This window comes from Dipodomys ordii, unplaced genomic scaffold (assembly GCF_000151885.1).
Source record: "Dipodomys ordii isolate 6190 unplaced genomic scaffold, Dord_2.0 Scaffold47, whole genome shotgun sequence".
In the NCBI taxonomy this organism is placed as follows: Eukaryota; Metazoa; Chordata; class Mammalia; order Rodentia; family Heteromyidae; genus Dipodomys; species Dipodomys ordii.
Window position 1 is genome coordinate 7,170,408 of NW_012267263.1, and position 27,465 is coordinate 7,197,872.

At 37.5% G+C, this 27,465-nt stretch overlaps 1 protein-coding gene across 15 annotated transcripts in view; it reads left to right on the forward strand.

The window, feature by feature from the left end:
• The window catches only part of Map4k4 (mitogen-activated protein kinase kinase kinase kinase 4), a 167,876-nt gene that overhangs the window by 118,901 nt on the left and 21,510 nt on the right, over nt 1-27,465 (forward strand). For 2 of the 15 annotated variants that reach the window (XM_013019796.1, XM_013019801.1), the window contains exons 12-20: nt 926-1,136; nt 13,767-13,928; nt 16,726-16,812; nt 17,386-17,610; nt 18,463-18,624; nt 22,764-22,870; nt 24,083-24,234; nt 24,876-24,973; nt 25,714-25,722. In XM_013019796.1, the coding sequence (XP_012875250.1) occupies nt 926-1,136; nt 13,767-13,928; nt 16,726-16,812; nt 17,386-17,610; nt 18,463-18,624; nt 22,764-22,870; nt 24,083-24,234; nt 24,876-24,973; nt 25,714-25,722 (1,213 nt within the window). Of the gene's footprint in view, nt 1-925; nt 1,137-13,766; nt 13,929-16,725; nt 16,813-17,385; nt 17,611-18,462; nt 18,625-21,672; nt 21,907-22,763; nt 22,871-24,082; nt 24,235-24,875; nt 24,974-25,713; nt 25,723-27,465 lie in introns of all 15 variants that reach the window. The other 13 variants (XM_013019799.1, XM_013019806.1, XM_013019797.1 and 10 more) reach the window with 10 other exon arrangements.

A 27,465-nucleotide genomic window follows, 5' to 3' on the forward strand; every position in this document is an offset into this window, starting at 1 on the left:
GTTTCTCTGGGTACTCCAAGTGACACAGATGGTTGAGGAGTTGAAATTGGTAGGATGAACCTTCTCATCATATTAATCAGAAAGTCAAGCATTTTTGGATTTTAGTGATGGATTTGCCTGATATTCAGGTTGCTATTACCCAGGACTTGAGTAATAGAACAAAAAGAGGAGAGGGGGAGACTATGTTGGGAATACTTCTGAGAACTGTGTGCCAAAGGATGGGAGTTAGAAGGGAGATAAAAAGCATTTATTAAAACATTTTTTTCTAATATAGGAAAATATTTGAATTCATTTTTAACTAAGTTTTTGACAAATTGAAACATTTCATGGGCAGTGTAACTGCTTTTGGATAAGGGCAAAATTGAATGAAAGACATTGTAAGGAGCTTGTTTGTCATACTATTCTAGACCAGGAATGCAAGGGCAAGAAACAATGCTAGCTAGTTTATCTGTGCAATGACTAATCCATGAAACCCATTGGGTCTCAGTTGCTTACCTTGACCATAAAGAAAGTGATAGGAAATACATGGTAGTACCTCGTGGTTGGCCAGATGAAGATGAAAGAACAGTAAGTACTGAAGAACACTCTGATATGTCTGTGCAGTGATGGGAAATAAAAGAATTGAATAGAGACCAATGAAATGAAAAAAGGTGACTTCAGCCTTTCATTTTACCTTATTTGAATTGATGTCAGAATCCCTTGCAAGCAAACATGCAAAACAGAATGTAAGATGTGACTGGACATGACTAAAGGAAAATACAGGGCCATTGAGTTGTAGATAGAAGTCTTCTGGTAGATATATTGGTTGGACTGGTGGATTCAGTTGCGGAGAAGTATGTGAAAGAAATGACTTAGAAAGATAGGATACTAGTGCTGCTACCTTCTCAGACAGGTCAGGGTGATGTGCATGGTTTTCTTCCTGCAGTTCCATCGTTAATGTGCCTGGTGAGTCTACTCTGCGTCGGGATTTCCTGAGGCTGCAGCAGGAGAACAAGGAACGTTCTGAGGCTCTGCGGAGACAGCAGCTACTACAGGAACAACAGCTCCGGGAGCAGGAAGAGTATAAGAGACAGCTGCTGGCAGAGAGGCAGAAAAGGATTGAGCAGCAGAAAGAGCAGAGGAGGCGACTAGAAGAGGTAGAAAAGAAAAAGTCCACATTGGCCTTTTCTCATTTTTTTGCTCACTTGGTATCCAGACACTCCAAGGAATATTCTTTGTAGCCCACCAAAGTAACATCTATCCTCTGGTAAAGCTATTCAAAGAATTTCGGAAGGAAAGCTCGTGCTTTAGACTGGCATACCTTTACATTCCTTAAGGCCTTAGAAATATTTTCCTTCTTGGTAAAAAATGTGCAAGACCTACCAAAAAAGTAACTTATTGGCATATTGTGAGATGTAGAGCTCCAGTGTCCCAAAGATGGCATCAGACCAGCTTTGTGAAGTACTTCCATGGTGGTTAAGTTGGCTTACTCAGACTTGACCTGATTTCTTTTATACTGTTGGCCTGTGGGTCCCAGCTAAATGGGCATATTTTTCTGAAATTTTAAACATTTTCTGATGAAAAACATCTTTCTCTACATGCCTTAACTTGAGCTATATATTAAGGGATACAGAAAGCATTATTTTAATATGCGAGTAGTTATACCTCATGGTATGGAAGTATATTTTGAGCCACCAGCTCATTTAACTCATTAACATTGTCAAGGTTGGTAATACAGTTACCTACAGCCTTTTCATTTTTAATTCATGGGAATATGTTATTACCCTAGGTTTCACTTGAGAGTCAATAGACTTTTTTTCCTTGGCTACATTTTGCTGTATATCTCGCAGTCCCAAGTTTCTTATTCAGAAGCATTGGAATTTACATTTAATTCACATATCACCTCGTGCTGTTTTATCTTTGTCTTCTATAAAATGAATCAACAACAATAATAAAGCCCTATATCATTGTTTTCCAATAGAGTTCAGTTTAATAACATATACTATTGCCCATGCTACTCAACAAGAATCTTTGTTTCATTTTGCATGTTTATAGCCTGGATTCTGAAAACTCTGCAACTTGCCCATTGCTTAGAAAACTAGTGTATGTGTTAACTAAGGGAGTTTGGAAATATTTAGCCAGGGATTAAAGAAGAAAACTTAGCTATATCTTATACTGTAGCAGGGACAGTTTGGTGTTTATAATACTCCTCTTAGTTTATTTGCAAATCCTTTGTAATATATTTGTTAAGATTTTTCTCAGTGTTCTTTGAATTGGTTTGGAGGTTTGTGCAAGTTGCTTATTGACCATTGTATTTGCTGTATTAAAAGGTGAAGCTCTGGTTATTTCTTTTTATAATTTTCTCCACTGTTACTTGGGGTTAGACAGAGAAGATTGCCTCTGGAAATCATTGCTCCAAAAGGCAGATTCTTTACTGATTTGTAACTTGGAAGTACCGAGGTATCCTAGTCAGTTAGAGCTTTGCATCCCTGGTGGTAGAACTGGCTTTCAAGTTGTCAATAATGAAACGAATGTCTGTTACCAACCTCTGTGCAAGGTAGGCACTAAGGATTGCAAGGTGAAGAGAACAGTGGTTTGAGATGAGGGAGTTTTAAAGTCATTTTGTTTTTATTAGATGGATATCTAGTGAGTTAGGAATATCTGCCAAAAAATCCTAAGAATTTTGTATCTTAAATATTTCACATAGTCCATATAAGTTCAAACTCAGGGTTACCTCTTTGCACTTTTTTTTCTTAGAGATAACAATAGAGCTGAAATGGGAAATGTACACATGGATATCATTGGTTTGGATTCTGGTGATCTCACTCCTTTTTATTAGTCTGGATAATTAAGTGTTGTTTGCACTGTAGCTCCCAAAAAGGTAATTTGTGTCTTTGAGCCATAAATGGTTTGTAGCCTTTTATTGGCATTAAGGTTTCAGACTGTTTGGAGAATAGAAATTTCTTGTTTTGTGAATGGAGTAGGTAAAGATAGTCTGCCTTATAATGATAAGGTAAATGATAATTAAAACTAAAAGGAGATAACAGCTTTCTCTAGTAGACTGGCAAAAACAAACACTCAAAAGTGGGAGGGTAAGAGAAAGCACAGCACAGATGTTCCTTTCTTTGCAGCTGCCATGAGGCAGGCCCACAAGCTGGTGCTGTCTTCTGCCACCTGAACATTCCTCTTCATCTCTCACAGGCCCTTCATCTTTAAAACTTACTTGTTTCATCACCCCACCACCACCCTTTCTCTGCTTTTTGAGACCTGCTGCAGGTATGTTTTCTTTGTTGCTTTTTAGTGGTCCCAGGAGGATCATTTTACAAACAGCAGTTTCATACTAGAAGTCCTACTGTGGGCCTCCCCCTGTCCCTCACAGCTCTCTATATGAATATTTCTCTTGGGCACACTCATGTTTTGTCAGCTTCCACTATATACTAGCCAGATCCACAGATTCCATACATACTGAAGGGTTTAGTGTTACTTTTCATGCTTGGAGCATCATACCTTTAACTCATAGAGAACTTTGTCTCTTGCTAATTTTTTTCATAAAAATTACATATTAGCTTTTTCTTCTATTTAGTCATTTGCTTTTCAGTAGAAATTAAGTGTATTAATTGCTATTTATCCTAGTGTGTGTGTGTGTGTGTGTGTGTGTGTGTGTTTTCTTTTCATTGAATCATGTTTTGGTATCCATTATCTTTCCTCATAACTTTATGACACCCACACATTTAGGGAGCATGATGTTCTCTGTCTTTGTCTTAGTCTTAGTTTAACAAAAATGTTCATGGTATCTTTGAAAAACCTTGATTCACAAGATAAGTTAATCTATGCTAAGTTTACAGTAGTCACTATTAAGTTAATCTATGCTAAGCTTACATTAGTCACTATTTGGGGTATGATTTTTAACATACTATATTTTTTATTAAATTTTCTATCTTCTGGTCTCTGTCTGTTTATTTTGACCTCATGAGAGTGTTAACTGGTAAGAAAAAGAAAATTTTCTAAGGAAGATTAGCTTCAAATAAGTTTGGTGTCATCATAATATCAGCCCATTCTATTTGTCAGTGGTGGGGCTTGAACTCTGGGCCTGGGTGCTGGCACTCAGCTTTTCAGCTCAAGGCTAGCTAGCACTCTACCACTTGAGCCACAGCACTACTTCCGGTTTTCTGGTGGTTACTTGGAGATAAGAGCCTCATGGGCTTTCCTGCTCAGGCTGGCTTTGAACCAACGCGATCCTCAGATCTCAGCCTCCTGAGTAGCTAGGATTACAGGGTGAGCTACCGGCTCCTGGCCGGTATATATATCAAACTGTATATAGTATTTAGTATACTGTATTGAGTATAGGAAGCATCAAAGTCTAACTTTTGATGATTCTAGAACTTTTTTATTTATTTAAAAGTCTCTATTTCCAGACTTATATGAGTTAGAGACCATGATATACCCTGAAGACTTTAGATACTTACCATTAAAATCAAGTGAGGAATTTCTCTTAAGTCCTTGGCCACTTTTTCTTGAACACTCATGTTCTGAAGTTTTCCTTACCACACAGTCTTTCTGTGAATATTTAAGAAATAATTTCTAGTTTTTAATGATCTTAGCCTTTCAAATTGTTTCACCCCACGGAGTCTCAGTTACTGCTTTGTGATTTTGGAGAATCTACTTTCCTCAGGTTCAGGGGATATAGTCTTTGTAGTCTTTGCTTTGCTTTCACCAAGAAGAACATGGTTACATTCATTTCTATAAAACCTTAAGTTGCAGTTTGGAGAGGTGGGTGGAAGTGGAAGAAATTTAAAGCACAGGAAAGCAAGAGAAAAAGAAATGTTCTCGGTTTTAAGTGGAATTAGTATTAGTGCTCAACCAGCACTAAGAAAATATAGAAGTTTCTCAGCAAGAAATGTATAAATCATCATATATTTGTTGTGTATTTCTTGGCTCTGAGATCTTAGAAGGAAAGGCCATTGTGTTCCTTTGCCCTGAGGACATTCTAGCAGTATTTGCATGCATTTTAAAGAAATAGGAACCATTTCCTCACTTTGTCTTGTCATTGCTTATAAAAAGGCCTTTGTTTTACAGATCATTAATGTCTGACATCAAGAGTACTTGTTGGCACAAGGCTACCTTTTTCACAGTTAAAACTTTTAATATATGTAGTAGTCAAGCAACCTGGCAGCCAGTGCCCCTAGAGCTAAAGCCTTGGTTTCTGTCCAATCAGCAGTGGCTTATTTTGCAGAGAGTGACTGCCTTGTTTATAAGTATCTCTTGTAGCCTTGTTTCCCTTGTAAGTTCTTAAATATTCTCTTGGCATTGGTCTAGTGGTTATTTGTATTGATAGTACATTTTATAAAGAGTTAAATTCAGCAATGTTACCTGTTGTCTGAAGATGTAACAATAAGAGTTGTCTTTGAGGATAGGTCTACTATTTCTCTACTATGGTGTCATCCATGTAAGATAAATTAAATAGGTAGGTTTAATTAAGTAGCCAGTAAAGAACACCATGTTGTATTCCGGCAGGAAGAGAAGTTTAATTAATTTTATTAATTTATTTATTTCTATTTGTCAGTGGTGGGGCTTGAACTCTGGGCCTGGGCCCTGGCCCTCAGCTTTTCAGCTCAGCTAGCTTCAACTTCAGCTAGCACTCTACCACTTGAACCACAGCACCACTTCTGGTTTTCTGGTGGTTAATTGGAGATAAGAGCCTCATGGGCTTTCCTGCTCAGGCTGGCTTTGAACCAACGCGATCCTCAGATCTCAGCCTCCTGAGTAGTTAGGATTACAGGTGTGAGCTACCGGCTCCTGGCTAAGAGAAGTTTATTTTACCCTACTGCTGTCCCTGCCATGTATAGTGGCTGAAGGGGTGGGCTGAGGTCTGGCCTGGGTTTAAGTAGGGAAGGGGTGGAAAGGAGATGCAGCCTGGTGAGGGAAGGTGTGGCCACACCACATGCAGATGTGGGATGTGACCTCAAGGCCTGGGCCCCTCCTACAGTTCAATGGAGGTTGTGATGGGAGCCCATGATGTGACTTGAGAGGAGGGGGAGGTAACTACCAGTTACCTAGATGACACAGGTACTGGGTGGAGACTTAGCCAAGTGGAGGGAGGAGACCGCTCTGCCAACTCAGGACAGACCTTACAATCAGAACTTGCATATTAAAAAATTCTAGTGTGGGTTGTTTGTATCTCATCAGTAAGATGACCTCAAACTTCTTAGAAGTAGTTAAGTATGTAGACTAGACTGATTTCCACTAAAGCCTATAAAAAAAATCCAATGGAGTATATTTAAAGGGGCTTCACTAAAGTAAATATGACTTACTTTACATTGTGACATAAAAAGCATTACTCTAAATACTGAACTTGGAAGGGAACTTGGATAATTAAAGCAAAGTTGGAAAAGCACATATTTATTTTCAGGCATGCTTAGGGAAACAAATAATAAGGAAATATCTTTCTAATTTGAGAGATTTGGAAATCAGCTTGCAGCATCATAAAAATGTTCAGTTCCTTTGATTTTTTTTCAAGAAAGAATATTTGAGAAAATAATGACATCAGTTTGCAGAAGCTTCAAAGGATTATATCTTGTTTGTTGTGCTTAATGGTGTAACCTGAAAAGGTGAATTCATTAGAACGCCTTGGATTTTGTGGCTTGAAATCATAAGCATAAGGCTAATCCAGTGAGGATCAATGTTGATGACATGATGCTTTATTTTTGTTTTCTTTGAGGTTCTAATGAAAGTCAGCTTTTTACATTAATCATCTATTAATATATATTTAATAAGGGCTTCCTTTAGTGATTCTTCTCTGTGTTATCATTGACAGGCTGTTCTGACTATAGAGGTTTACAGTTTTGCTCCTGCTCCAGTTTATACTTTCAAATATTAGCATAATGCAGAAAAGGAATAAGTAACTGTTGTCTTAAACATTGGTCTTTCAACCAATTTTTCTCCTAATACTTACTTAATGGGCTTAATGGTGTAGTCTTAAGGAAAGTCACCATTTTTCCACCTTGTCTTGTGAGTTTTTCTAGCAGACATCTTATCCTACTAAGGTGTTTGCTAATTTATAGTATACCTATATGAGTATCTAGTAAATATTTCTAAAATGGATGAGTCTCTTTTTGTTGTCCTTTGTGTTTTTTTGGAAGGAAAGAGCTTGTACAAATTCATAACCATTTGAAAATAAATTGGGAATTGAGACTTCTAATGTGAGTCTCAGAGCTACTTTAGAATACTTCAGAGAACCTTGTAGAACATCCCAAATAAAGGACGTGTTTTAAAATTATGAAACATTATCCAATTGTAGCAGATATTACTAAAGCATTTATGAACTTATTTGGGGGATCTTACAAAAACTGCGGTAACATTTGATTAGATTGTGTGTTTGAGTGGATTTTTGAATCTTGAATTACACTAAATATGATTTAGTCTTGGCTACCATGGACTTGTTGTGATTTAATTTAAAATGTAGTGTATAGGCTGAGATTGTAGCTCACTTGTAGAATGTGCACTTAATATATGTGAGTTCCTGGATTCAGACTCTAGTAACCCCCCCACCTAACAAAAAAAAAGTAATACATTCCTCTTACTACAGGGAGGGAAAGACAGGTATGGTCCTGCTTTCAAGGAACTTAAAGCCATAAAAAATTCACATGAAACTAAAAAGAAAAAACATTTAGAGTCCTTCAGTTGATAATTGAGATTTTTTTCTCAAATGTAGGTATCATTGCTTTTAAGATATTATTTGCTTGCCTTTTCTTCCTTTTTTGATAATATATCTTGAATTAAACTTACAGTATAGTTTATTTTAATTATATTGACTGAAAATAATTAAACTTCCATTGAGAAATCCCACTGAAATGACTGAAAAAATAAAAATGGTATATACCAGGAATAAGAAGAAAGAAGAATATAACTGTGGGGATAAATAGTGCATGTAAGAAAAGCTCATTCTTACTGAAAATCCTGAAGAAGTCTGAAATGACTAGTAATAGATGGGACTAAATACAATAATATTTGTTAGAGAGCAGAATATAGAGAGAGCACAGTGGTAAGAGAGGTAAGAGAGAATAGTTAGCTTTTCTGCTCTATGCATATTCCTCCTTCTCATTAGGAGCAGACATTCCTGGAGAAAGTGAATAATAGAGCTTCTACATGGAGAAGTCAGGCACACCTGAGTATGAAGAAAAAAGGTGTATGGAAATGAAGGGCATTTAGTGAAAGTTTAAATACAAATCAGTGTGACTACAACTGTGTTGATCTCATTTAGTGGACAAAGTGTTTGATGGCCCCACTAATTACACATGTCATGTGTTTTTTCCATACCATTTTCCCATCCCAGCAGAGTATTGGTAGGATCCCCAGAATATTGTGAAATAGTTGCCCTGGAGTTACCTGTCTTTATAGCCCTTATAGTTTCTTTTTCATATCTTTAATGAAACAAGGTAAAATTATACATAGTGAAAAGTGTCTTTAATGTAGAAGATTTCAAACCAAATTTTTTAAAAAGGGAAGTCAGGTGAGTTGGGAATATAGTAGTAGATCATGTGCCTTTCAGTGCATGGACGTGGGTTCAATCTCGAGAGCCACCACAACAACATAAAAGGAACCTGAAGAAAAGAGAGACAGGGAACAGAGGAAATATATCACAAATATGCACATGCACCTACACAAAATATACTTAGAGAAGATATGTTGCTTAAGAATATTAAAAAATAATTCTAATTAAAAACTAGAACTGGAAGTGGCTCTGTGGCTCAAGTGGTAGAGCGCTAGCCTTGAGTTCAAGAGCTGAGGGGCAGTGCCCAGGCCCAGAGTTCAAGCCCCAAGACTGACAAAAAAATTAACAAAACAATAAACAAAAATCTAGAACTTCCAGAGAGTGTGTATGTAAGAGGATATAAATTGATAGATAATAGAACAGCATATATAATATAGATATATACTACCTCTTTTTTCTGTAGACATTCTAGGGGGTGAATATGGGCCCAGCACACTTCCACTGCTCCACTCTGCTACTTTTGGGACTATGATAAGGAGAAGATATAAGAAATAATTAAGGTTCCCTGAATTAATTTCTAGATATCTGGATTGATATGGAGTACATAAGAGCACATGAATGAAAAAAGGGCCATGTGAAGAAACATACATCATTTAAATTTTTTAGTATATTATAATGAAAAAATGACCCTAAAAACTGCAGTGTAGGAGCAGGTAGAAAGTGTAGAATGGGTCCTGTACTAAGTATTGAGAATTGGACAGGAAATTCAATTGAGGGAAAAATTACTCATTCAAAAATGACGGTATAGCTTAAGAATAAAGATTTTGAGCTATACAGATTCCCAAATCTTTTTTCCCTTCTTCTCCACAAAACTACTGAAAGATACCTCTCAGTAAAATAAGGAAGAAAATCTCAAAGGTTCCAAGAAGTGAGATTCTATCCAGGGGAGTCCCCAAGGATTCCCAGGAAGTTAGTAGAAAAAAAGAATTACTAGAGAACAATGAGTATACAAAAGGAGGGCAGGGCTGCAACTGTGTTGATCTTCAAGAGTAAAGAAAGAATAATTGATTTCTTTGATATCACCAAAAGAACTTTCATAGTAGTGTAGTACACATTATAATGTTGTGATAGGCCAAAGAAAACCAGTTAAACAGAAAAAAAAATGAACCCTCAAAAAAGTCAAGGACAAGTTACCCCTACATTGATTAGTCATGCATGTAGTTTTCATTTTACCAGAAATTGTCGAAACTAGAGTGGGAACAGATGATGCTATGATGGTTATTCTTTTGGAGAAGTCAGTAGATGGTATCCAAGATAGAAAGTTATTTAAAAGTAACTCCATAAGCATATTATTTAGAAAGAAGGATAGGGGAAAAAATGAGACCTTTCAAAATTCTCACTTTTGAGGAATTAGAATTGGAAGTTAGGGAAATAAGACAGCTTATTTGTGACACAGATTCCTCAAAGGATTTTGGATCATACATCCTCCTGTAAAACCAAGACAAAAAATTGAGCATGTATATCTGACCAAGATATATCTACCTATGAGTTGAACTCTGCTGTATTTTATAATCAGTTAAAATAAAAGTTGTTAAAGTAAAAGCTTTTCTTCCCCCTTGTACTCATGGATTGTCCTGGTCACTTTTAGAGACCATAATGTAGACACAGACTAATTCACTTCTCTGTTAACCTCCTGTTGCCCTGTTTATCTCAGTGTGTGGAAGCACATACTCCAGGGTGATGAGTAAGGAAGGATCAAGCCCACATTTTTTCAAGAGGAGTGATTCTTTCACCATTCACTTAGAAGATGTTTTAAATACCAATGGTTGACTTCTTCCAAAGAGTATGCTTTGTACTCTACTCATTATGATCATTTCTAGCACTGGGCTCCCACCCCGTCTCTACCTCACAATATACATTTCTGTCTGGACAAGTTGGGAATCAGAGGCCAACAGAGATTAAGTGGTTTGTGCTAGCAAAGCACAGTGAAGCCCTGACCTTGTTTCTGGACTCACTTCATTGCTCCTCGTAGTTTTCCCTGGTACATTCAAATGCTCCCAAATTTATAAAGCATATGCACATGCTGCCTTAGTGTACCTCCTTTATGTATAAAACCATGATAATATCCAGTATATTTTAAAATTCAGTGTATTTGCAGACTCTGTACCTCTTAATCTGATTAATTTTGGAACCTGATTTCTCTTTTAAAGATTCAGACACTTTCTTTTTTTGTTGTAGTTGTTTATATTTTCATTTGGATGGCTCCGTTTTGTTATTGCAGGTATTTTCTTTCATCCAGAGGTAGGATGCCTGCCTATGTTTTGCTACACCCAGTGCGTTCTAGCAAGTCACTTCTCCCTATGAACCCACAGATATTGTGGCTTGGCTTCAGCTATGTGGAGTCTATTCCTCAGTCACAGGGCAGGAGAACAGTAACAAAACTCATTTCTCAGGATTGTAGCTGCCTGGCTGCCCTTTTAGAGAGAGCACTCAAGAGTTTATATTTATCTTCTCAGTTACCACATGGCTTTTGTTTTTTGTTTTACTTTTAACATATTTTACTCAACCAAATGTTCAAAGGGTGATTTTCTTTGGAAAATATGCCTAACCAGTAATATTTAATGGAAGTAAGTCATTTAAAGAAAACAGAGTTACTTAGGGGGGTGCAAAATAAAATAACTTTAATCACAAAGTTAGAAAAATGGTTGTGTCCTGAACTACTGAATGCTCATTGTAAATGATGTCCTGGTAAGTTCTCTTCACCCTTGCAAAAGTAGAAAATTTAAAGTGTCTTAGCTTAATTTATTTTGAAGGGGATAATCTCCAGAAAACATAGTTTGGGTATGATTTTTGAGTTTATTTCCTCAAGTGTTTTTTGTTAGATTGTTCAAGGAGTCCTGAGATAGGAGGAAATAGTTTTATTGTAGGTAGTTTTTTGGGTTTGTTTTTTCAGGTTACACTTCTTCAGTTACACTTTTTAAGCACTAGTTAAGGAGCTTATTCTTTTTTATGACCTTCCTCCACCCATCTGAAGCTGGTGTGTTTGTGGACTGGATTCATGCATTAAAAGCAGACAATGGGAAAGAATGAGGGTAGGAGTCAAAATTTAATGTGATGGATAATAGAGGTGGAGAATTTCACAGAGTAAGACCACAATATACCATTACAATCTCTGTGTAGTTACTCTGCATATATGGCATTTCTTCCATTTCTCAGGGAATCATTTTCAAGTGTCTACTTTGAAATATAATTGAGGGGTTGGAGGAATGACCCAGAAGGAATACTTTAATTTCTAATAAGTACTTATTTTGTTTACCCATTATAAATATTTGTGTCTAACATTACCAATAGTTACAACAAAATACTGTTTTATTGCTAGGCCAGTATAGCTGGTGATAACATTATCTGTTTACTATGTATTTATCTTCTAGAGCTACTGTTGCCCACCAGTACAGTAGCCATAGCAGCATGTGGCCCTTTAAAGTTGATTTGAGTGAATAAAATAAGTTATGCATTTTTACTAGCTTAATAGTAAACTGTGACTAGTGGCCACAGTAAAGAACATTGCAATGTCCTTCTTTCTGATGGAGGCATAGAATTCCATTGTGTATATATACCACATTTTCTTGATCCATTCATCATCCACTGAGGGGCATCTGGGTTGGTTCCATATCTTAGCTATGATAAATAATGCTGCAATAAACATAGTTGTGCTGGTAGCTTTAGTGTGGTCTTGTTTGTAAACATTTGGGTAAATGCCCAAAAGTGGGATTGCTGGGTCATAGGGGAGCTCTATGTGAAGTCTTTTGAGGAATTTCCATACTGCTTTCCAAAGTGGTTGAACAAGTTTACACTCCCACCAACAATGAAGTAAGGTTCCCTTCTGTCCACATCCCCTCCAGCATCTGTTGTTGTTAGAGTTCTTGATTTTTGCCATTCTAACTGGAGTAAGGTGGTATCTCAATGTTGTTTTGATTTGCATTTCTTTAATGGCTAGGGAGGTTGAGCATTTCTTCATGTGTCTATTGGCCATCCTTCTTTCTTCTTCAGAGAAGTTTCTCTTTAAGTCTTTTGCCCACTTATTTATTGGGCAGTTGTTTCTTTGAGGATTGTTATTGGGGGATTTAATTTTTTGAGTTCCAAGTATATTTTAGATATGAGACCCTTGTCTGTTGTACAGCTAGTGAAGATCTTCTCCCAATCCGTGGGCTTTCTATTGATCTTGCTAGCTATGTCCTTTGCCATGCAGAAGCTCTGTGAAGTAAGCCAAGCCCAAAGAAACATAGGTCCCATGGTTTCCCTTATTTGCAATATCTAGTATATGTATGAGTCAAGCAGAAAAGGTCAGATAATGTGATGTTAGATATGTATTTTAATGTTTTTTTCTTTCACGCATTTGTTTCTAACGCATTTATAAGATTATTTCTTTGTTGCTTATATAACCCCTGCTTTCACTATATTTGATGTCGGTATAATTTGTGGAGGAGATGGGGAAAAACAAGTCGTTTAAGGATACAGGTGGACCTGTTGCAACAATGAGAAGTACAAGTTGTCATGTTGAAAACGAACTTTACAACGTTGGGGAGGGGGGGGAGGAGGCTGGGAAGGGATGTGAAGGGTAAACAAAGGAGGAGGCTGCAATGCTTGATAAGAAATGTATGCATTATCTTGCCCATGTAATTGTAAGCCCTCTGTACAGTATGTTCACAAAAAAATAAAAAAATTTAAAAAAAAAGAACATTGCAGAGATAAAATGTTCTCACTAACCCAGAAGTTCTTTTGGACAGTACTGATCTAGATGCTAGCATTTTCATATTCATGGAATAGCCAATAGTTTCAAACCCCATGCCATGCCAGTGCTTTGGTATTTGTCCTGTGGCTATAGAGAGAAATGATAATTGAGTAGCTAAGATGTATATAATGTATGATAACTCCTTTTCTTTGCCTACTATTTCTTTTTATTCCTTTCTCATGTCTTTTTATTCTGGCAAAGGGCTTGAAAGAACTCTGTTAATGTTAACCTTAAAGAATTCACTGTAACCTATTTGCTGTGATTACAGATAGTAGTATGGATGATGCTTAGCAAAATGAAAGAATTCATAGGAACATTTCGCCTTTGACCAATATAAATGGCAAAGCTGTTAGTTACACACATGGCTGAAGGACAGTATGGAAATTATTGGCCAGTAATGATGGGTCTAGTATCTAATTAGGATCTACCTGTAACTGGTCAGCAATCTATGCTTAAGAGCCATAGCTGAAGATCCCTGGTAATTATATGTTTTTACTTATACAGCAACAAAGAAGAGAGCGGGAAGCTAGAAGGCAGCAAGAACGTGAACAGCGAAGGAGAGAACAAGAAGAAAAGAGGCGTATAGAGGAATTAGAGAGAAGGCGCAAAGAAGAGGAGGAGAGGAGACGGGCAGAAGAAGAAAAGAGGAGAGTGGAAAGGGAGCAGGTTAGTTCACAAAGAAGAATCACCCTTCATTATAAAGTTTGTTTCATTGTGAGTTAGGGGATTTGAGGGAAAAAGAAAACATGCATATATATATATATATATATATATATATATATTTGCATTCATACATACATTCAGAACTTTAGATATTTAAAAAATGGTGAAACATTAGAACTTCACTAATAACTCTTTAGTCTTAGAAAAGAATCTGTAAATCATTATACTTTAGAAAGTTCTTGAAACCATCAGTCTCCAGATAGTATGATAGTGACAGATACCTGATTATGTATTCTCAGGCTTTGCTTTAAATGTTAAGAGCCCGAAATGTGGGGGTCATATGGATGATGATTACCTTCTTTTTTTGAGGAAATTAAAATCCCACTGCCAAATTTCTAGTAAGAAATGATTGAAAAACCCAGCAATGGCTAAGTGAATATAATAATATAGATTTGCATACAATTCTGCATATTTATTTGCAACTTTAAAGAAACAAACATTGTTATCTAGTTCAGCCAAAAATAGCAGGTTCTAGGTGTGTGTGTGTGTGTGTGTGTGTGTGTGTGTGTGTGTGTAGCATTTTATTAACACCAGGTATAGTTTTATTTAGAAATTTCTTTTATTTCCTGATGTACTTATAAAAACAAAAAAATAGCCTCCTGGCCTGTTTATCTTTCCTGTCTTTGAACTGATCACCATCTGGAGCTTTGAGTAAAGAAATAAATCCTATGAATGGGGACCAATTTAAATAAGACTGGAAATGCATGTTAAAAATACTCACAAACCATGATGTTAACCTCCAAATGTAATTCTTCAGCTATGTTCCTTGATACTTATTTAACTAATTGTGTTCCTCTGATTTTCTGAGGCTTCGATCTGCATGTTCACCAGTGTTTTCCTACAACTTCCTTGGTATAGGATAAGTTCAATACTTTCCTCACATTGTCTACCAGCTAACTGAAGTATGCTTGTTTTTTTTTTTTTAGTGAATTTATTTTTTTAACATTCTGATTATGTTTGTACCTGAGGGCTACAAATTAGAGAAAACTTTACCAGCTTTTAAGAAATCACTTTGAGATAATTCTTAACAATTTAATGTGTCAGGCGAGAATGATGGTAATAACTTCAGTGTTCTAGTGACAATCATTAAGATTTCATGACCAGCAAGTATTCTGTATTTTTAAAAAGAAATCTAAAATTATTGTCACTCTGCTTTCCTTATTCTATTGCAAAATAGCAGTTCTCCGTGTCAATAGTGCTGTAGGACACATCTCATTCCTGTGTAAATGTGTATATTCATATATATTTATTGTGATCCTTTGTGGTTTGGGTAAGGTGTGATTTTTTTTCCCCCTACTTCCTGTGGTTTGAAGGCCGAAAACAAATGAGTATACCTACTTGACTTTTCAAGTTAGGGTTTAATTCTATTTTTTTAACAGAAGAATTGAGGTGGAAGTCAGGGTCCTTTTTCATCATCAGTTGGGTGAGATCATGTTTATCTCAAAGGCAGTTATTGGCTATTGATCACAGGAGGTCAAGACTTGATGTTTCAGTCAGATTCAGGAGGCTTTACTAGTGGCCTTATGGGTAAACTTCCCTGCAGATTAGCTTTTTTTTTTTTAACTCAATATGATTTATAAAATAGAAATTCTAAGAATGTTGATATACTGTGATTTTCTGTTGCAGTATTCTCTTACTGATTAACTATCTGTTAAGTCCCTGTCTATGGCTTATTTTCATTTTAAGGTGTAGGACCTCAAACAAGGAATGATCAGTAGCAGACACTATAAAAACATTACCTGAATTTCAGGGCATTTTTCCACCTACCCTTAGTTTGCTCACCTTCTAGGATAGGCAGTTTCTTTTTTCCCTCTGTGAAAAAGGAACATTCTTCTACTTGTAAAATGTTTATTACTTTCCAAATCTATTTTGTATCTGTCTATGTTAGAACCTCATACAAATACAGTAAGAATTGGAGAGACAAATGAGGGTTGAAAATGTGTGGTAGGTAGTATGCTGGACCTGAATGGAAATAGGATCAAGGAACTAGGATCCTGATTTTCCTGTCCAAATGATAATGCATGCAACCTCAAGGTAGGTTACATACTTCGGATGTGTTTACCTAATTTCATAATTATTGAGGTTGATTATTCTCTTATTGAAAAAAAGTCACCCTCATCTTTACAGCATCACCAATGTACATGTGCTTTCTGTGTACATACACGCTCATCATGAATTTCCTGGGGCTGTTTATTTGCAGAGTTTCCTGATTCTGGTGTTCCTAGACCACAGCTTTCAGAATGCAATCATTCCAAGTGCCTTCTGAATCATAAGTAGAAGTACAAATCATGTTTGTTTTATTTTAGTGTTTAACATGTTTTGGTTTTAGGTTTCAGAAGTTGGTGATCCATGCTTATCTAAATTAATAAGCATATATTTAACTAATCAGAGCTCTGATCCTTCCTAATGAAACAATTTTTCTGGACTCTATCATCCTTCAGAGAAAGACATCCTCGTTTTAAAGTCTCTATTGATTATGACATCAGCATCCTAACAGAAGTGCCTTAGACACCTTCATATATATCATTGGAATGTGTTGGACTCTGAGTCCTACTGGCCAATTTGAAATTTTTAGAGAAGCCTTTACCTATAGATTGGTTTTTTTTTTAGATTAGATAATTCACCACCAAGTAAGTTCTCACTAAAAATTATTGGAGCAGTGGCTCTTGGTGCTCCAAGAAGGTGGTTCTCATGCTTTCCTTTTGGATAAATTGATTGCTGGGTAATTTCTGTGTGACAGGAGTATATCAGGCGGCAGCTAGAAGAGGAGCAGCGGCACTTGGAAATTCTTCAGCAGCAGCTGCTCCAGGAGCAGGCCATGTTACTGGTAACGCCCCACCTCTGTCCTGTTCCCTAGCGTTAGCGCTTGTTTGTCCCTCCCTCAAGTCAGCAAGCTGTGGTGATCACTAGAACTTTTTGGTTCTGTTGTGGGTGGCCAGGCTCAGATGGAAACGTTCACTGTGGTCATACTTCTTGGGCACAGTGCAAGGTGGCTTTTATGTACTGATTTATTTACCATTAGTAAGTTAACAGTTTTTACCACTAGAAAGTTTACAGTTCTTATTTGGTAGATAAGCAAGGTTTTCAACGGAACTTGGCATTCAGAGACTACACCAGAGCATTAAGGGCTATTAGCTAATGACATAGGGTTTTTATGAAATGTGTACACTATTGAATCTGACATTTAATTTAATTCTCTCTTACTTTGTCCAGTGAAATTGTAGTTAGCAACACTGTCAGATTTTTCCACAGGTAATATGTCATTTAAAATTCCTGTCATTTTGCTTTGCTATAAAACAAGAAGAAAAAACTGTCTTAAAAAAAAATCAAGAACAAATCCAGAGAAGAGGTGAGCTCTACAGTGTCTCAGAGATTTAGTGTTATCCTCTCCCTCTCCAAGGAGTGCCGATGGCGGGAGATGGAGGAGCACCGGCAGGCAGAGAGGCTCCAGAGGCAGTTGCAACAAGAACAAGCATATCTCCTATCTCTACAGCATGACCACAGGAGGCCGCACCCGCAGCACCCGCAGCAGCAGCAGCCACCATCGCAGCAGGAAAGGGGCAAGCCAAGCTATCACGCTCCTGAACCCAAACCCCACTATGAGCCTGCTGACAGAGCTCGAGAGGTATCTTCTTCCTTCCTTCCTTTGACGTTGGTCCTGAATTGTCCATGCTATGGGAAGTAATCTAGTGATGATTTTGACCCATGAGTATCAGGACAGGTCTTAGAGGTCAGCTAATAGCCTGCCATTTATTTATAGCTAGCAGAGAATTTGCCCAACATCTCCTATCTAGGTAGTGATTTTTTTTTTCCATAAATTACCAGGGTGCCTCAAATGACAAATCTTAGAAGGATTGGAAGCTAAACTAAACAAAAGAAGGTTGTATGTCAGTATCATTCTCAAAAATGTGAATGAGAAGATTGATCGTCTGATCCAAAAATAGTGTGAGAATGAAGGGCACTTTTAATCCAATTTGTAGTACTTGGCTCACAGAGCCTCAGTGGGATATGGCAAATTCACACTGTTCTGAAATGCTAGGCAGGAGGAGCTGATATACTTACAGAAGTGTTGAGTATGACCTGTAGGTGGCATCCTTTTTCCATGTCTACCTAACAGAGTTTAGGAACAAGTGTTCCCCGTTCTGAAATGCCTTTATTTTGGAAGGAATTAAAATGTGCTTTAAATTCCTGATACTAATTTTTTTAAATCTATTTGGTTAGTTGGTTGTGACAGATTAAGTTTTTCTTAATTTTATCATTGTATAGTCTAAAAATTCAAGGCATGAAGATTTTTGAAGCTACCTTGCTTAATATTTCTTTGTTTCTGGAATTGAATCCTAGCTCTGCTTTATGTCTTTTTTCTTGTAGCTGAAGAAATCAGAAAACTGCTCTTTAGAATTCTCCTTTCAGAATTTCTTTGGCAGGTCTGCTTCTCCCCTACTAACATGGAGTTATGTCTTCTAATTCTCTGATGCAGGTGGAAGATAGATTTAGGAAAACTAACCACAGCTCCCCTGAAGCCCAGTCTAAGCAGACAGGCAGAGTATTGGAGCCAGCAGTGCCTTCCCGATCAGAGTCTTTTTCCAATGGCAACTCCGAGTCTGTGCATCCTGCCCTGCAGAGACCAGCGGAGCCACAGGTAGCGTCAGCCAGCTTTGCTGTGGTGGAGAAGACTCATGTGGTGGCTTAAAAGCCACATTTAATTTGTTACCACATTAGAAAGAGAGAAGCAGGAGTAGCTTTGGACTGATAGCTAAGGACATACACATAAGAAAATAAAAATCAATCTCTTTTTTTCTTTTTAAAGGACTTCTGATGAACTCATAAAGCATGTCTAGAGTCAGTGTATTCTTCAAATGTTTACACTTTACCTAACTCAGATGTGAAGCCATTTGTCTTCTAAAACAAATGCTTATTTCTTATAGTTTTTTAGGTTAGTATCATAAACACTTAGAAAAGAAGCAGGACCTTTCCTTCCAAACATTTTATGATCCTTGGCTTCTGGCCAGTACCTTGATTGGACCTTAGAGAACTCAAGATGCTCCTGAAATTCATGCAGATTTTTTTCTGGTCATGGGGCTTGAACTCTGCACCTGGGAGTTGTCTCTGAGTTTTCAGCTCAAGGCTAGCACTCTACCACTTGAGCTACAGCATTGCTTCTGTTTTTTCTGGTGGTTTATTGGAGATTAGAGTCTATGAACTTTTCTGCCCAGACTGGCTTTGAACCACGATCCTCAGATCTCAGCCTCCTTAATAGCTAGGATTACAGGTGTGAGCCACCAGCGCCCAGGCATGCAGAGTTTTTTAATGTTTAAGTGTTTGGATTCTGGAAAAATGGCCCAGTGCCCAAAGGCGTCAAAATCTGAACAAGATCTCATGGGTTAGGTGAATATTCCACCAGAGGAGATCAGGGGAAATCACTCTGCCTTAACTGAGTGAGGTAGTTCTATTAGAATGCTTTGTGATTAAAAGAAAAGCTACTGTGCTACTTGAAACAGAAAGCAGACAGCAAAGACTGCCCAGGCCAGAGATCTGAGAGAGTTCCAATACTAATCCTGTACTTTCCCCACAAGTAGTGAACATTTAGATCTCCCTCCCTTCCCTTTCTGCTGTGCAATCCAAGCTGCTTGAAACAGGTTCCTAAGCCAAGGTGCACTTTACACTGGTCTTTGAGGGGAACAAAACTTAGTGCTTTTGAGATAGAAGTAGACTCCAGTGTTCAAAAAACATACTCACATGGGAATTTGAATGAGCTTTACAGCAACTGGGTCCCTTAGGTGATGGGGAACTGCAGCAGGAAAAAGTCAACAAAAAAGGAATAAGAACAGGACTGCTGGAGCTAAGGCAGGAAGGTTGTTATTTCCAAGCCAGTCTAAGATACATAAGGAGCATACTTGTTTCACAAATAATGTAAGCCTCAACATCACAGAGACAGGGGTGAATGGTGGGTGGGATGTCAGCAGCTTGACAGACCCAGAGTAGTTGGTCCTCCAGAACCTAGGCAGCTTAGTAGAGATACATTAGAAGAATGTAAGAAAAAAGCTTTTGTTCTAGAAGTTAAACTTACAAGAAATTGGAAGTCTTTATTTATTTGGTTACCAACAATAGATTATAGGAGTTCCTAGGTTGTATAGATGTTCCTTTTCTATTTTTGCCAGTCCCAGGGCTTGAATTCAGGGCCTGGACACTTTCCCTGAGCTTTTTGTTGTTGTTCAAGGCTAGGGCTCTGCCCGCTTGAACCACAGTTTCATTTTTTTTGGGGGGAGGGTCTGGTTGTGGGGCCTGAACTCTGGGCCTGGGCGCTGTCCCTCAACTCTTCAGCTCAAGGCCAGTGCTCTACCACTTGAGCCACAGTGCCACTTCCAGCTTTTTTCTTATGTGGTACTGAGGAATCGAACAAGACAAGTGCTGTACCACTGAGCCAGCTTCCCAGCCCCACAGTTTCATTTCTGGCTATTAAGTGGTTGAAGTTAAGAGTCTCCCAAACTTTTCCTACCTTAGCTGGGAGCTGGCCTCAAACCACCTATGGTTTTATTTCATGTTTAATATTTTATTACCTAGAAATGTTTTCTTTCCTCCTATGCTGAAGTTGCTTGTGCTTAAAACATACATCTATGAGATAATCTTTGGGGGAAACTGCTCATGTGGAACTGTAGTTGAAATCACATTTTTAATTATCATTTCAAGTAGAACTTTATTTGTATATTTTTCTCTCTGAAAACCTTAAGTATACTAGTAACATGAGATTATATCAATAAGTGGGATTACTTGAATTTCACCTATAAGTTATAGAAATTATTACTTGAACTACATCTGGAAAGATCAAACAAATTACAACTTGATATTTTTGGTTTTCATTAATTCATTGATGTAATAATTATATAAATTGCAATGTTGAAACAAGTATTTAAAATAGTAAGATACAGTTTAATGAAAGTATTTTATAGATTATTCCAGAGGTAGATTTTCCATTATAAAAACAACTGAATAAACTCAAATGATAAATAGTGTCATTATTTTAAAGTTTTATTTAGTAAGAAGAATAGTCTTAATAGTTCAGGGATTCCGAGGTACTGAATATTTTCAAAGAAATCACAATTTTTTTTGTAAAAAGTATGAAGATATATAAATCTAGCCATATTATGTCATAAGTGTCAAGATTTGTAAACATTTTTTAAATTAATGGTATATTTGATAAGTTGGCTGTTTCTAAGTTATACTATTACATTCTATCAAGGTGTGAGGGGACTGTGCTCACTCGTTAAATGTACTGTGTTGTTACTTGGTCTGACTCTCAGAGTGCCAGGTAGTATGAGGGGTGTAAGTAGGTGTTTGTGTGATTGCTTTATCTTGTGTTTTTCCTACCTTTATTAGCTTTGATGCAGATGTGCCTATAGTGCATTGTCCCCCTCTCAATAGGCCTATAAATCTTCACATTTACTGCTATCTATCTGCATGTTTTTCTGGATGTCAGGAATTTTCCTTATATACATTTACTCTTTTCTACATACTGTGCTCACCAGATCACCTGTTTCCAAAAGCCTGATTTACTTGCTCCACTTGCCTAATACTATATTGCTCCTGTTTACATTCCACCATGCCATTCCTGCTTTGGATATGGTATTAACCAGAAAAGCCAGTTTTATGCAGAACGCATTGAATGTTTTGTGTTTTGTTTTCTTGTAAGGTACAGTGGTCCCACCTGGCATCTCTCAAGAACAATGTTTCCCCTGTCTCGCGATCCCATTCCTTCAGTGACCCTTCTCCTCCCAAATTTGCACACCACCATCTTCGTTCTCAGGACCCATGTCCACCTTCCCGCAGTGAGGTGCTCAATCAGAGCTCTGACTCTAAGTCAGAGGTGCCTGACCCCACCCAAAAGGCTTGGTCTAGATCAGACAGTGACGAGGTGCCTCCAAGGGTAAGGAGCAGAAAGACAGATGTGTGCTGCTTTTTCTTTTTTGTTATCCTAAAAATACTATTTATTTTTATTATTGTGGGTATAATGACTTCACCAGAATTAAAGGGGCAGTGAAGTTTTAAAGGAACTTTTTACATTGGGAAGAAATTTCTAGAGGTAGGCATTTACACTTAGCCAGTGGTTAATTAATTTTTTATTGTTACTATGAACTATGTCTTTAAACATATGATAGCAAAATGATTTAAGAAAAAAATCCACAAAAGATATGCTTCTGAAAAATGTAGAATTATAACTTACAGGTTTGTATGGAAGCTGTACATTAACAACACTAGCCAATATCAGAATTTTCAGCAAAGGTCTTATAAGGAAAAAATTAGCATGGAAATTTCAAAGAAAGTGATTTTTTTTCTTTTAAAGAATAAAAAGGCACAATTTATAGTGTTTTTCTTTCACCTGGAACTTGCTTCCTCTGAATATTTTCTTGCTTCCTGCTAGTCTTTGCCTCTTGCTGATTCATTTGTAGACCATTGTTTGATTTCTTTGAGCTTATTTTCTTGGTTCGCACATGATCTCAGCAAAGTGCTGTTGTATGTCCCCTGCTACCAGCTTCTGTCCAAACATCATTAAGTGTTACAGGAGCATAGAAAGGCTGTTTGTCCTTGCTCCTTGGATACCTTTAATGAAATTCCTCTCACTCCCTTTCTATCAGTTGAGGACCAGGGAAGAATTGAGGTGGGAGTAGGGGATGGGTCATAGGAAGGATAGTATAAGGAGGACTATATTGAAAATGTTTTCATAGGAAATCTTTGTCCTTTCCATGTCTTCAATAATTTAATTACTGTATTTCCTGCCTAAAGGTTCCTGTGAGAACAACATCTCGTTCCCCTGTTTTGTCCCGTCGGGATTCTCCACTGCAGGGCAGTGGACAGCAAAATAGCCAAGCAGGACAGAGAAATTCCACCAGGTAAAAGAAGAGTGACTGAAGTAGGTGTGCTGTACAGTCTGCTCTTGCCTCCTAACACTGGCATTCTTAGAGACTCAGTTTTATGTATAGACTTTTGTGTATACATAAAAAGGTCCTAATAACCATTAACATGAATAAAAATCATGTTGATGTGTATTAAAGAGTATTTGGAATCTGGGTGTATTTAGTAGTAATTTTAGGGATCATTGCAGGAGATTGCTAAGGAATGAAGGCCAGGTTCTAAGAGACTTAGAATCTGAGAGAACTTTCTATCTAAAGGAAGTTATAAGCCTTTTAAAATAGAAGTCACAGACAAGTTACTGAAAAATATCTGTGGTCACTAATAGTCTATGGTAAATATTGTAATATTTGGTAAGTTGCCAAATAATGTTTTTTGGGGGTGGGGGTTAGAGCAGTTCTGTCCAATATGGTAGCTATTTGCCACATGAGGCTTGCTAAATTTGAATTTAACTTAATTAAAATAACAATGTATTAATTGTATCAATGGCCTATAGCCACTTGTAAGTAGCGGCTAAATACCAGCTCAGATATACACCATTTTCATGATGGTAGAAAAGTTCCATTTGTCAGCACTGTTGTAGAAAAGAAGAGATCGTTATTCTAAGTATTGCATAACTTAATGATCACTGAACCTCTTGGATTGTCCTTTGCCACTTGCACAGTCTTAGTATAACTTGAAGTGGTAAGGCAGATGGTAACCTAGTAGCTTCAAGGAGCCCATTAGCACTTAATATCTGGGGAATACTGTGTATTCTCCTGTGACTGACTGTGTCATGAATTCTCACCTACCAGGTGAGTGCTGTGGTTCTATGAGAAGAACCTTGGCCCAGCCCATACTTTCTATAACATTCCCCATATTCAAAGGGGTACACTCTGAGTGCTCAGGATATGAGACTTGTGGTAGATGGGTGACCCTAAACACAGAAGATAGTTTGTGTGTAATTGTATGTGGTATTTTTCACAGTCTGAGTTTGTAGCTGTAACAAAAGAGGTAAACAACATTATTTGGAATTTTTAAAATTATTTTTGATATCTGAGATAAAAATCTAGGAATGAAGCCCTTATAACTCTGGGTAATAGAGTATTAAAAGCTATTTTAAAGTCATCCTCTTATCCCTCTATTTCATATGTCCAGTACATGTTTTTTGTATTGGTTTGGGATGATGCAGCAGGTGTTTTCTTTTCTAACAGCAGTATTGAGCCCAGGCTCCTATGGGAGCGAGTGGAGAAGCTGGTGCCCAGGCCAGGCAGTGGCAGCTCCTCCGGATCCAGCAACTCAGGATCTCAGCCAGGGTCCCATCCTGGCTCTCAGAGTGGCTCTGGTGAACGCTTCAGAGTGAGATGTAGGTGATCTGTCCTTTGCTCTTTGCCTGTGAACAACTTTAGGCTATGTATTGGAAGTCCTTCGTCTGTATAAAAGATCTATGTTTTTCCTGTAGCTGCATATCATAAAAGCAATGCTTTTGATTAGATTGCTAATGACATGTCATTAGAGTTATTATTTTTATTAGAAAGCTAAATATCTGGAGCTTTACACATACCTAGCACTGAGAATACATTTCAACTGAATGTGATTAACTGACTTACTTGCCCAAGGTGATATGAATATCTGAGGTGGGATTTGAATCCATTTCTTCCAGTTTGGGCTTCAGGATTTATGCTGCATCAGTATTAGTTATTGATGACATAACAGTAGAAAGCGAAAACCCCATGGTGTTCTTGACATAATAAGATATTAACTTTTGTTAAGCAGAGTGTGGATTTTACAGGAAAGATATCAGAAAGACTACCAGAGGCAGGCCCCCTAGACTTATTTTAACCTAGGTTTCAGAATGCATGTTCAGACTTTTCTATAAATGGGCCCCAAAAAGCAAGCATTGGGTAAGCAGGGAGAAACAGAAGGCAGGATTGGCTGGGACAATTTTGTGACATGCATCTATTTATCTTATGTATGTCTACCTTTCTTATCTCTTAAAATTAACAGCATCATCCAAGTCAGAAGGCTCTCCATCTCAGCGCCTTGAAAATGCAGCAAAAAAACCTGATGATAAAAAAGAAGTGTTTAGACCTCTCAAGCCTGCTGTAAGAATTGCACAAAACCAATCTCTTATTTCACACATGAGAGAGATCTTTGTATTAAAAATGTGGTTGAGTGGGTAGAAATATAGTTCAGCAGTAAGAAGTGGTTAGCACACAAGAGAGACCCCAGGCTCAGTCTCTAGCACTACAACAGAAAGGGGCAATTGAGGCCCACAGTTCTTTCCTTTGGGTCCCTCTCAGCCACTAGTAATTAGGAAGAATGTCTTAAAATTCATTTTTGTACCTTCTCACCTGAGGCATCACATTTCCAATGAAGAGTCCTTACGGGAATGAAACCTTTCTTTTAATGTTTCAGTATACATTTTCTGTTCATTCAGCTTCACAAAGAAACAGAACAAAGTGTAGTTTTTATTTAATGAAATTTTCTTAATAGGAATAACTTCTTAATTGCTCTGCTTTTATTAACCTTTAACTATTCTTAATGAGTTTGGACATTTGCAGTACTGGCTTTTAAAATACACTTTATAAAGTCACCTTTTTAAACTCACCTGTGGCTTAAATTCTTTTGGTCTCTGGGGCGATAGTTATGACTGCTTCTTATATTTCCTCTGTCATATTAACCTGCCATGTAACTGTGGGCGTTTTGTGAAATTTTAAGAGGGTTGAGTTTTGATTTCTTGCTTGAACTGATTTCTGCACTTCTTCCCTCCCTTATCCTTCCCCCAATTTTTGTTCTTACTGCTGCACTCCTTCCTGGACTCTGAAACTGCTGCACCCTGAAGGGCGAAGTGGTAAGCCCCTTCTCTGAAGAACCCCACCGTAGTAGGTCTGCTGACCAGTAAACAGAGTTAGCACCTCTTCCTCAATTTGCCTTTAGTTCTTTTTCTAGGTTTTAAAAACCTTGAGCTTTTACAACTTCAGCTTTCTTACTGGGTAAAATGCTCCATATTGTTGTGATTAAATGTAGCTTTTTGAACAACTCTTTGAAAAGCTGATACTGTAAACATAAAATAGGACTTCTGGCCCCACACTTGATCACTCTTATTTCAGAGGCTCAAGTTCAAACACAAAATGTATTCTCAAGTGCAAAGAAGAAGAAAACAACTTCTTTTAAAAAGAAAATACTTAGCTTAAAAAAATTACCCAATAGAAAAATAAAATTTATATTTGAGATTATAATGTGGAGTATAGTCACTTGTGAAAATTATCTGGTAAATTGATAAGAATCTTAAAATATCTCAGTCTATAGGAATAAAGGAAAATGAAGCCCTTTGGAGGCTTTTTCCCCCCCTTCTCATGTTCACATTGACTGGTAGTATCATGGAGAAATAAGCGTAATGCTGGATGGAAGACCAACTGGGGGGTGGGAGAGGGGGGTCCCGGATCACCTGGCCTCTTTCTCCCTGCATGGCCCTTATCAGAATGTGGCCAGTTTCTAATAGCAAACTGAGACATAACTTATATACTGGTACTCCTGTCATTGTTATTTTTCTCAGGTTTCTTAATAAAAGTTTGAAGAAACAGAACCTAAACAAATAATCAGATCTATTAAACTAGAAGTTTGTTTTCAGATTATCAGTTCCCTAGAAAGAAATTTGTTACATAGGCTGATGTCTTTAAAACAAAGCTCCAAAGGGTTTGGAAGGTGAACGCTTGCCTCGCATGCATGAGGCCCTGGGTTCGATTCCTCAGCACCACATAAACAGAAAAAGCCGGAAGTGGCGCTGTAGCTTAAGTGGAAGAGTGCTAGCCATAAGCTGAAGAGCTGAGGGACAGCGCCCAGGCCCAGAGTTCAGGCCCCACAACTGACAACAAATAAAAATTAAAAAAAAAAAAACAAAAAACAAAGCTCAAGATGTCAAATTTTACTTACATTTAAAACAATAGCAATGCTGTCATCTTACTATAGGCATTGTTATTTAACTTGTTGTAGAACATCTTTGACTTTCTTTTTTATTTTTTATTTTATTTATTTATTTATTTTATTTTTGGGGGTGGGGGGGTCTGGTTGTGGGGCCTGAACTCTAGGCCTGGGTGCTGTCCCTCAGCTCTTCAGCTCAAGTCTAGTGCTCTACCACTTGAGCCACAGCGCCACTTCTGGCTTTTTTCTTTTTGCTTATGTAGTGCTGAGGAATCAAACTCAGGGCCTCATGCATGCAAGGCAAGCGCTCTACCACTGAGCCACCTTCCCAGCCCTCTTTTATTTTTTATTTTTATTTTTTTGGGGGTCCAGTCGTGAGGCCTTAACTCTGGGCCTAGGCCCTGTCCCTCAGCTCTTCAGCTCAAGGCTAGCGCTCTACAACTTGAGCCACAGCACCACTTCCGGCTTTTTTCTTTTTGCTGATGTGGTGCTGAGGAATCGAACCCAGCCCCTCTTTTTTATTTTTTACCTATGTTTCCTCCCTTTCTACAAAAAGTCATAAAAACTCATTTTCACTTGAAACTAGTAAATATTATATATAATAGTTTTCTAAAATAGACATTGTGGTAATTTATAGGGCTTCTCATCTGTTCTCTTCCTACTTCCCCCTTCA